The sequence below is a fragment of the Vicia villosa genome, linkage group LG3 (assembly GCF_029867415.1).
Source record: "Vicia villosa cultivar HV-30 ecotype Madison, WI linkage group LG3, Vvil1.0, whole genome shotgun sequence".
Lineage (NCBI taxonomy): Eukaryota > Viridiplantae > Streptophyta > Magnoliopsida > Fabales > Fabaceae > Vicia > Vicia villosa.
The window spans coordinates 139,463,911-139,475,448 of NC_081182.1; the positions used below are offsets into that span (position 1 = coordinate 139,463,911).

Here is an 11,538-nt window from a genome sequence, read left to right on the forward strand (position 1 = left end):
ATGAATGCAATGAGCCTGGACACTTCAAGAATGAATGTCCAAATCTTCAGAAGGAAAATCCCAAGAAGAAGTTTCATAAGAAGAAAGGTCTTATGGCAACCTGGGATGAGTCAGAAGATGATTCAGACTCTGAAGATGAGCAGGCTAATTGTGCGCTGATGGCGACAGAAGATGACGGATCAGAATCTACATCAGAATCAGATTCTGAAGAGGTATTTTCTGAACTTACTAGAGATGAGTTAGTTTCCGGTCTAACTGAACTTCTGGAACTCAAGTCTCAGATCAGTCTCAAATACAAAAAGCTGAAAAAGCTATTTGAATTTGAAACAAAGAAGCTTGAGTTGGAGAATTCTGAATTAAAAGAAAAACTTTTAAAATTATCCAATAATGTTGGATCTCCTTCTGATTCAGAAAAATCCACTCCTAGTCTAAACCATATTCTGAAAGAATATGATTTAAGTTTCAGGAAGTTCTTATCTAGAAGTATTGGCAGAAGTCAGCTAGCTTCTATGATATATGCTGTGTCTGGAAACAAAAGAGTTGGCATTGGTTTTGAGGGTGAAACCCCATACAAACTTGAACCTGTTGATGAAATGAAATTCACATACAAGCCATTGTATGATCAGTTCAAGTATGGCCACTCCCATGATATTAGGCACACTTCACATGCTCAAAGTTTTCACATAACACACACCAAAAAGCATGTGACACAACCTAGGAAATATCATGAAACTCATATTAAAAATTATCATGCTGTTCCTCCTATTGCTTACAATGTTAAACCCAAGTTCAATCAGAACTTGAGAAAATCTAACAAGAAAGGACCCAAGAAAATGTGGGTACCTAAGGATAAGATTATTCCTATTGCAGATATCCTTGACTGCAAAAAGGACAAAGCACAACATGTCATGGTACCTGGACTCTGGATGCTCACGACACATGACAGGAAGAAGGTCTATGTTCCAAGATCTGGTGCTTAAGTCTGGAGGAGAAGTCAAGTTTGGAGGAGATCAGAAGGGCAAGATAATTGGCTCTGGAACTATAAAGTCTGGTAACTCTCCTTCCATTTCTAATGTACTTCTTGTAGAAGATGTTCTTCAAGTCAAGGTGATGATGATGGTTCTCCGCAATCATTAAACAAGACAGTCACTATCTTTCAAAAAAAAAATGTGTATCAAAAAAGAGAATCAAAGAAAAGCCCTCTAAGTTAAAACCTATAAAGAAGACTTACGCAAAATAAAATTGGGGCATCCCGCTGACTGTAATCTCAAATGAAACAGTTCAGGCAAAAGTTAGGGATATCAAAAGAAAAACGTCAAAAAAAGAGAAGTCAATAAATTCAAAAAAAAAATGTTGTAAGATAGAAGTGACTGCCATCTCAAAGTATATTTCTTGGCTTTCGAATCATCATTGTCATATATGTGCTGCAAATCCAAAATCTCTTGAAACCTGAATGCATAGGTTGAATTAACTGAACATGGGATGGAAGTTCATCATGAAGAAGGGGTGGGCAATAAATTTTGAGCCTTATATCATTTGTTTCTCAAACCGTGAACCAGGCCACGTTACAACCTATAAAAGTCCTAATTGAGGCCAGGTTTATTTTGAAAGCATATTACATCAAGGTTGCGTTAAACTGACTCCTAAAAGTTGTGCCAATCATTTGTCTCGATCTAATTGCTTTATCTTTCAATTCAAATGCCATGTTTCTTTGCCTTTCTCTTTGCTTTACAATCCCATTCTTGTTAATTTCAAAAACTTGCATGAACTTTGCATTTAGATTACCAGTTTTGAACAAACTTTTTTGCTTGTAAACAACATTCCTCATCAAGGAATTTCAAACAGTTGAAAAACTTGGTCCGTGATCTTATCAGGGGCATTTTATTTCAAGATTCAGTTCAAGGTTTATATCTCAGTGCAAGCTTTTCTCAGATTTAGTTTGTCAGAAGATTGCTTTCAACACTCATGCTGGGGAAAGTGTTTCCAAGTGCATAGTCATTTCCAGATTTATTCAAGCAAAAGCCATGATCAGTTTTGTTTTACATCAATCAATCAAGTTGGGGCAATCTTCTTCAAGAGAGCCTTCAAGCAGTTTATCAGCCCCTCTCCGAGGATCATCAGTTCATTACAAGTTTGCAAGTACAATCAAAGAGCTTTGAGTAGTGTTCCATGTGTTAAGGAATCAGGCATCCATTTCTGCCACACAAAAGAGTCTATCTCGATTGTTATCTCCAATTGCATTGCATTGTTCATTCATATCATGCATAGAAAAATTACATATCATGCATAGAAAAAAATTCATATTCATTTGCATTTTCCGAGGTCCTGTTGCAAATAACATTCTTACCTTGAGATCAAAGTCCAACTTACTTGGCATCTTACCAAAACAGTTTATCCACTTGTTTCAATGTTTGTTCGATGTTCTTCCGGATATGTCTCCGATCATTCTAATGCTTTTCTAGAATGTTTCGTTGATTCCTTTACAACCATGTTTTATCTTGGTTCCCTTTACGACCATGCTTTATCTTGGTTCCCTTTACGACCATGCTTTATCTTGGTTCCCTTTACAACCATGCTTTATCTTGGTTCCCTTTACGACCATGTTTTATCTTGGTTCCCTTTACAACCATGCTTTATCTTGGTTCCCTTTACGACCATGCTTTATCTTGGTTCCCTTTACGACCATGCTTTATCTTGGTTCCCTTTACAACCATGCTTTATCTTGGTTCCCTTTACGACCATGCTTTATCTTGGTTACCTTTACGACCATGCTTTATCTTGGTTCCCTTTACAACCATGCTTTATCTTGGTTCCCTTTACAACCATGTTTTATCTTGGTTACCTTTACGACCATGCTTTATCTTGGTTCCCTTTACAACCATGCTTTATCTTGGTTCCCTTTACAACCATGCTTTATCTTGGTTCCCTTTACAACCATGTTTTATCTTGGTTCCCTTTACAACCATGCTTTATCTTGGTTCCCTTTACAACCATGTTTTATCTTGGTTCCCTTTACAACCATGCTTTATCTTGGTTCCCTTTACAACCTTGTTTCATCTTGGTTTTCACCTTATTCAGACCTATTCTAGGACATTGTGATTTCTCACCTTTTTACATGCTGTCTCTCTCATCAAGTTTTTTTCACTCATTCCATCAACAGTTTATCTCTCGTGGCGCTATATTCCCCACGAAGATTCGAGTTTGTCTCATACCATGTCATTCAAAAGAAAAAAATTCATACATTCATATCATTCTTGGGGCATCGTAGACTAAAAATCGGGTTATGTTTGTATTTAAGTATCTCCTATCTCCTAATAGAAGAAACTTAAATAGGGGCAGCTGTTGCACCCTGATTTTTACCCTAATGTTTCATTTGCATCATTTTCATTTGTTATTCTTAACTATTCTTAGTTTATCTCAAAAAAATCAAAAAAATATATGTGTAGCATCTTACATGTTCATTTGCATCATTTTCATTAAAAAATCGACAAAAAATATATATACACATTTTTCATTTGCATTTGATTTTGCATTTATCATTTTCCATTGATTTTATCAACACTTTTTTTTAGATTTATAATTTTAATTCTTAAATTCATTTTAGGTGTAATTTGAATTTTGAATTAAAATTACTAAATCATTTTTATCATATTATTTTGTTTTTTTTTGTTGGTATTTTCTTTCTCTTTTTGTTTTCAAACAGGTGCAGTAGTAAAATGGAGGTTCATTTTTGGTCCAAGATTTATTTGCAACAGGCCCATTGTATTTCCACTACTCTGCAAATTCAATTCCACTACCAACAAATTTGTACCAATTGACAGCTTGTGTCCCCTTTGATCTTATCCAATTCCCTCAAGTAATTCTCTCTTCTACCCTCATCCAATTTCATCTATAAAACCACACTTTCACCAACAGCAAAAAGGAGGAAGAAACGAGTACCAAAGCTCTGCCAAAAATACAGCTTCCTCCAAACTTGTTTCAATTTACAAAGAATTTCCTTCTGTTCATTCACGATTCCTTCATTGATCTGAATACCTTCATCCAAACTCATAAATCTTCATTAACACTTCATACATAATATCCAAAACCAACACACACTATTTTTTTTCATTAGATCTACATCACTTCAACTCAAAAGCACAACACAGCCACCATCATCAACTCAACAACTAACAACACAAAGCTTTTCGTGAACTCGGCTCAACAGCGACACCGTTCATCAATAAAGGTTCAGAACCATACCGAAATCTGAAGAAAAAAAAGAATCGAAGCAGAGCAACAGGATAGAGATTACCGTGGATTCGTCACCCTGGTAACTTCCGGGCGGTATTCGTTCTCACCACTATTATCACTCGAATTTAATTGTTATATATGTACTCATGTTTGCATCGATTTTGTGTGTGGATTGTGGTTTATACGAAATTGCCCGCTTTGTTTATTTGAGATTGTGTGAGCAGAAAGAATTTGTTGTTGTTTGAGAGAGATTGAACCGATAAGGATAGGTTAGAGGTGAGAGAGAGTTGTTGTTGTCTTGGTTGCCATGGAGGTTTTGTTTTGATTTAGAAGTAGTGGTGGAAAGAACGTGAAACAGAGTGAGAGATGGAGACCGTGAGAGAGGGTAGGAAATCTGGAAACTGAACGTGAGAATTAGGTAGTGGGGCGGCTAACCTCATTTCTTAGTCTTAGGGTTTCTTTTGTTTAAATGTCATTTGGGCCTAGCATATTTGAAGCCCAACCTGATTTCTATCCATACACTCTCCTTGAGCGATAGACACCCCTGTCTGCCAATTTATTTGATGAACTATTGGGCTTGCCAACAGAGGCCTAGCGCCCGAATCTCCCATTGCACCTCCCATGTTTTTACTTTTAGCCCATTTAATTATTTTTCTTATTTTAGTTTTTTTTTATTTTCTATTTGTTTTATTTCTTTATAATTCTAAAACCACAAAAATATGTTTATTTTAATTAGATTTCATTTAATCTTCTCTCGTTGATACTTATTAAAAAACCCAAAAATATTAGATTAGTCCTTTAATTTCCCAATTTTAGGTAGAATTAGTTTAACATAATTTTAGATTTAGAATTCCTCTCGTTTAGGTTTAGTTTTTCTTTTTCTTTTCAACTTTTAAAACACTTAATAATTATTCAAAAGTGGAGAAGGGTGAGTATCCTTGCATTGGGATTTAATTCACCATTATCCACATTTTCCTCTAAAAATTACCCAACCATAAAACACACTTAATTTACTTAATATTTTCAGACTTTAAAAAAGTAGAGAAGGGTGAGTATCCTTGCATTGGGATTTAATTCACCATTATCTACATCAAAAAATACCAACCAATTCCATTTTTCTTTTCTCTTTAAGAACGTGTTAATTCCTTTCCACGACAATTGTGTAAGTCTCCAAAAGTCGAGCAGCAGTGGAATGCGACGTTTAACTTCGTTCATTTAAAAAACACAAAAACATACAAAAATTTGTAAGCCGAACTACGGCTGCTCTGATTCCTTAAAGGGATACGTAGGCATTGGGTCGCGGGGCCTAAACGAGCACATCTTTGTAAATATTTATTTCTTTTCCCCGTGTTTCTTTTCTCTTCTTTTCTTTGCGCGTTTTCTTTTAGCTTCAGGTTTTAGACTTTTAGATAACACCCATAGATTTAGACTAACAAGAGCGGATCCCGTCGAGTACGACGGATGTGAGGAGTGCTAATCCCTTCTCCTTGCGTAACCGACACCCTTACCCTTTTCTCTTGGTCGTAAGACCTTTTTCTTTGTTGACATATAACTTAATGTTTGCATGAGTTTCATCCTGTTTTTGTGTACATAACTATAAGAAGCTGTAATCAATCTGCAGGATTAACCGCTGGACTCATCTGCTTTAATCTTTTGATTGAAAAAAAGGCTCTAAAAGCAGAAGATATTCAATCCATCGGCATATTATCTGATTTTCTGATAGAAAATGGCTACTGAAGAAAATAAGGATCTTATTGAAATCTTGGAAAATTTGAAATTAATTGATGTGGCTAAATATATGAACTTTGTGAGTGCCCCACAAGCTGGTGCTATAGCTACATTTTCAGGCACAACTCGTGACACTTTTGACGGAAAAGCAGTCTTGGAGTTGATATATGAAGCTTACATTCCAATGGCTATACGTTGTATTAAGTCTGTCTGTTCGTCCGCCCGAGAGTCCTGGAATCTACATTCCATTGCTGTTGCTCATCGGCTAGGCACAGTACCTGTTGGAGAAACGAGTATCTTCATCGCAGTGTCGTCTGTTCACAGGGCTGATGCACTCGAGGCATGTAGATATTTGATAGATGAGGTAAAAGCAACCGTTCCTATTTGGAAAAAGGAGGTTTATTCAAATGGAGAGATATGGAAAGAGAACACTGAATTCTTGGAGAGGAGGTCCGAGCTTGGTAAAAAGGATGTAGCTGTGGCTTGCTCGGGGAAAAAGTTAGAAATTAAGGAGCATAGCAAAAAGCTTTGCTGTGGGAATAAGGTTCGGATTGACGAAGGTAGCCAAGATTAATGTCAACTTTGGGCATCAAAGAAAATATAAAATTAGTTTGCAGAATATCTCTCTCCCCCATTCCCTTTTCCCAATCTCTAAATAAGATTGTATTTAAGCTTTGAAATCAATAAACCTGCCCATCTCTTAACACTAATATTATCAATCTTGTATTTAAGTTCTCTCATTTAGAAGTGATTCTCTTCAAAACCAGATTTTTTTTTCCAAAAACAATGCAGGGGTAAAATGAAATACATTTAATAAATGTTGGCGGGGTATGTTATGTTCTAATAAAACATTTGTTTTTATATACAATGATTTGTCATTGCATATCAGCATGAATTTATATTACCGGGAAATATGTCATTGCATATCAGCATGAATTTAATAATACATTTTTGTTTATTACTATCATTTGCCACGCTCATTGCTCTTCGAGCTCAACCTCTCCTCTGGCCTCACTTAGAGTATGTGTTTTCGGTCTCCGTTTCGTGGTTGAGTGTTGATCGTTTCTTCAATTCCTCATCTAAAATTTATTAGTGGTATTTTATTTTAAAATAAAAATTAATATAAATTATAATAATATTTTTTATTTAAAAAAGTTAATTTTGCCTCGGGCCTCCAAATTCGTTAGGCCGATCATATATATAATATATATGAGTAGTTTAGATGAGGAATTGTAGTGGTGGTCTGATATTGGCGTTTCAAACGAGGATTTGTTGTTGAAAATATATTTGATCTTGTTTTTTACATATTATGCATCATGTATATCGGAGATAGGTAGGACTTTGGTCTAGTGAAGTGGTCTATGATTCATTGGTGGAATAGTTGGTTCAAATGAGGAAGCTGGGACAATTCTTAGATTTATTGGTGAAATCGTTGGTTGAGATGAGGAGCCATAGATGTGGATCAATCAGTAATATAACTCTGAAATTCAAAAACTTGGTACCACATGTATGTTGAGGGAGTAGAAATGAGTTGCATTGTATTTCATAAAGTTGCACCTGTTATTGTTTTGTGTCTGTCAACTATTTCAAGCAGGAGTCGTTTAGTTTTACCAACTATTTTTCGGTGGTGGTCTCTAATTCTTGATTTAGGCTTTGTTCCTTTTACAAGCTTAAAGATTGTTGTAATTTTTACGTTTGGAATATTCTACCGCTCAATTGTTTTAAGTTGTAGAAGTTTTCCAGTTTGTTTTTCGGGCGGAGTACCCCTTTTACTCCTCTATAATTTCATTGCCTATTAAAAAAAACTATTCTGACTGTTTACATACACCATTTACATTATAAATATATTTTTCACCCATTTTTGTTTGCTTGTATGATTTGTTGTACCGATGGTATAGATATCCAAATGAAGAAGCATTAGTTGTTGTGGTGTGAAAAGATTGACGTATTATAGTATTCTATAATTTTATTGTTTTTGAATTTTACTTAGTATTATTTTTTTTATTCCGTTCTAATAGTGTAACATCGAGACAGGTTTTTGTTTTGTTGATGTTTTCTCGATGAATGTTAAATTTATTTTCTTATGTTGGAATTATGTTATTTTATAAAAGAATGAGATTATTAAATTGAGATTGCTTATTTGTTTTGAGAAAGCTACTTAAGTTGAGATATTAATATAAAATTCCATTGATTTCTTTTAATTTGAAAAGAACTGATGTTAATGTTTTCTGAAACTTGGTTATTTGCGTAAATTTTTCCGAAGTATGGTTAATTGCGTAATTTTTTTTAATACATGGTTATTTAAAAAAAAATTCAAAGAGATGCCACCTTATTGTTGAATTAAAATTATTTTGCATAAAATTATATAATCACAATCATTTTGAATAGTTTGAGTAGAGGAAAATAATATATTACATATGCTATTTTTTTTGTTTTGTTTTGAAAAAGAGGCAAAAGCTGATACTCTTTAATTAAGTCTAGCATGCTAGAGCCAACAAATTAAGTCTAGCATAAGACATGCTAGAGCCAAAAAAACAGTATCAAATACAACAAGGCTGCCAAATGAAAATAAAATACTACCAAAATACTACATAACAGAATCACTAACTCAAACCCACCACAACTGAAACCCAGCACTAACAAAACCAGATGGTACCAAATAACACTGGGGGAAATTTATTGTGATTGGTACCAAATAACACTGGACAGTGGCAGGACGGGACTGCCCTTGGCAAGTGGGTGCAAGTGGTCACTCATTTATATGTTAGAGCTCGATGCAGTCCATGCAATTAATGATAACAATAATTGGAAATCTAATCCAAACAACTTCCTATAAATGTGATATTTCTTCTAGACTTTTGAAACCTAACAATTACTATGAATGTTGATATTTCTTGTATGTTTTTTAAACCTAATAATTACTATAAGTGTACTACGATATGCTTCAGATCTCCATGCAGTTAATGATACCGGGTTAAGTGGAAAAAAATGATAACATTATGGAATAGGTCACATCTCTACATGTTCATTTCGATCTAGATTTTTAGTTTGATGTCTTGACTTTTAAAATTTTCAATTGTATTTTCTATAAGAATTTTATTTTTTAAACATTTTTTTAACTCTTATTCTTATAATGAGTAAAACACATTTAGTCTTACCACTTTTTGTAGTTTTTTTCAAAATAAAAGACTCACGTGTGCTTCAATAAAAGACTAAATATTAGAGTTGGTATATATCCATGAAAATATTAGACTTGATATTCATGCAGGAAAGAGATGAGAGATATGGAAGAGCATGATAAAAATATTAGAGTGATATTCATGCATGAATGAGAGGAGAGATATGGATAGTCTGAGCAAGTTACATGTGACATAATAAGTTATAAATTGTGCTACATAAGAGAGATGAAATCTAACCTGCGAATATTGTGCTAAATAAAATTAGGAGGTAAATGCCCTCTCCGAGACCTCTTTGCGGTGAATGTTCTAATAATATCAACATCTTTAAGTGACTTGAATATCTCCCGCTCGGTGTAACATATCATCAAGTCATTGAACCACAAATCGTTGATCTTGTTGCGCAAATTAGACTTGATAATCTTCATTGCTGAAAAAGCTCTTTCAACGAATGTTGTTGACACCGGCAATATCAAAGTCATTTCAATGAGTTTGTAGACCAATGGAAATATCAAATGTTTCTCAGTTTGAACCATCATCATAGCCAAACTTTGAACATCTTCACAAGAAGTAAAAGAAGCATGTCTTTTCACTTGATGTACATAAGTCTCAAGTTGCTCCCTTTCCACGGTCATCATCAAAAAGTATGTATGATAAATATTAGCAAGACGAGCAAGCTTATCAACATCAAACATGGAACAAGAGTTATTCAGGTCAAGACATGAGAAGCAATCCAGCACAACGTTACTTCCTTCACTAAACCGGTGATCCATCTCCACACATATTTTGTCAATAGAAACATAAAAAATCTCTGCACGCTAATGGTGAAGATTAGTGACAGTTCTCCCTTCTCTTCTTGAACGACCCCGAACCGGTATTTCTTCATCCATATTTGAAACCGGAATACTTTGAACAACACAAAATTCTTGGACCTCATTAAATAAATCATCCCAATTAGTCTCTCTCAATGTAGCCAACCGAGCTTTAACATCATCAACTAATTCCATAGCAAGTACAATATTAAGACCTTTTGTTTGCAAGATTTTTGAAAGTTCATATGTGATACCAAACAACTTTAACATAAGCTTCAAAATAAAAGCAAATTTAAATTTCATTTGTGATACCAATCAAGGAGATGTACTCAAAGAAATCTTGAATAGATGAGAAACTACTAGCAACAGGCAACAGGCACAACCACCAATTGCAAACGGTGAGCATATTAATGGACATAGAAAGCATAAGGATTTTCACTTAGAATCTTTCTTTGTAAACCATTAAATGCACCTCTCATATTTGAAGCCCCATCATATCCTTGCCCTCGTATCCTTGAAATAGATAACGTGTGACGATCAAGAATACCATAAATAGCACCCTTTAGTGCCTTAGATGTAGTAAATTTGACATGATGTAGAGCAATAAATCGTTCCACAACTTTCCCTTTGTCGTTCAAGAACCTAGAAATATAAATAAAAAGTCAAATGTATTAATCTAATTTTGAACAAAATTTACAAGTTTAAGTACAATAACAAACTCTTTGTAATGGAGGCATGGAGAATAATATGTAATAGAAATTGGAAAATACAACTACTAAGCTCAACATCACTTCCATTTGCTCTTTGACAGATATATCACGTGACTCATCAATAAGCACGGAGAATTGTCTATCACCAAGCTCTTCCATAATCACCTTGGTAACTTCATATGCACAACACGTTGCAAGCTCCTTTTTGAATGTCACCGGAAGTCATTGTGCAATTTTTTGGACGACGGTCAAAAACATCTTTCACTTTTTCATCATTAGATTTTTACTCAATCCACCATCTCTCTAAAATTTCCCTTGTTTAGAGAAGTAGAGCTTTCATTATGGCCATAGAAAGCAATGCCATATGCTATGAGATATCTAGTGCAATCTAAAGAACAAGTCAAACGGATCTTATACAATTCTTCTGATTCCCTAGTTTGTTAGAACAAGATTGAGAATCTTTGTTCAGAATCTAGTTTTGATGATAACAAGCATATATTTTGTGAGTAACAATTTTATTACTAATGGTTTCATTTAGTGTGCAGATATTATGCTATAAGTCCTATACATGATTCATCAGAAACCAGCTTAGATATGAAATCAAACATCCAGAATATTGACAAAGCCAAAATATCATTCATCAGATGTTCTGATTAAGAATACGTCAAACAAGCCAAAGTCAGCAGATCAGAAGACAAAGAAGCAACAATCAAGAATAAGACCATTCAGAAGAATATGCAACAACAACAGTATCACAAAAAGCTAGAATTCAACAAGACAATCTTCAAAGAGTTAAAACAGCAATATCAAAGCTCACATACAACAAGCACAAGATCAGAAAGCACATCAGAAGCTTCAAAGGAATTGAAAAAGAAATAT

At 34.4% G+C, this 11,538-nt stretch overlaps 1 protein-coding gene across 2 annotated transcripts; it reads left to right on the top strand.

Annotated features, from left to right (window-relative positions):
- Positions 1-3,881: 3,881 nt before the first annotated feature.
- LOC131662457 (molybdopterin synthase catalytic subunit-like) lies at positions 3,882-6,671 on the top strand. 2 transcript variants are annotated; one of them, XM_058932231.1, is made up of 2 exons: positions 3,882-4,326; positions 5,855-6,671. In XM_058932231.1, the coding sequence occupies exon 2, from the start codon at positions 5,960-5,962 to the stop codon at positions 6,533-6,535; it is 576 nt and encodes a 191-aa protein (XP_058788214.1). In that variant the 5' UTR covers positions 3,882-4,326; positions 5,855-5,959; the 3' UTR covers positions 6,536-6,671. The 2 variants fall into 2 exon arrangements, with proteins under 2 accessions (XP_058788214.1, XP_058788215.1); XM_058932232.1 differs by having other exon boundaries at positions 3,882-4,312.
- Positions 6,672-11,538: the final 4,867 nt, after the last annotated feature.

Coding starts and splice junctions, on each gene's coding strand:
- LOC131662457 (XM_058932231.1), top strand. CDS start 5,960: ATGGCTACTGAAGAAAATAAGGATCTTATTGAAATCTTGGAAAATTTG.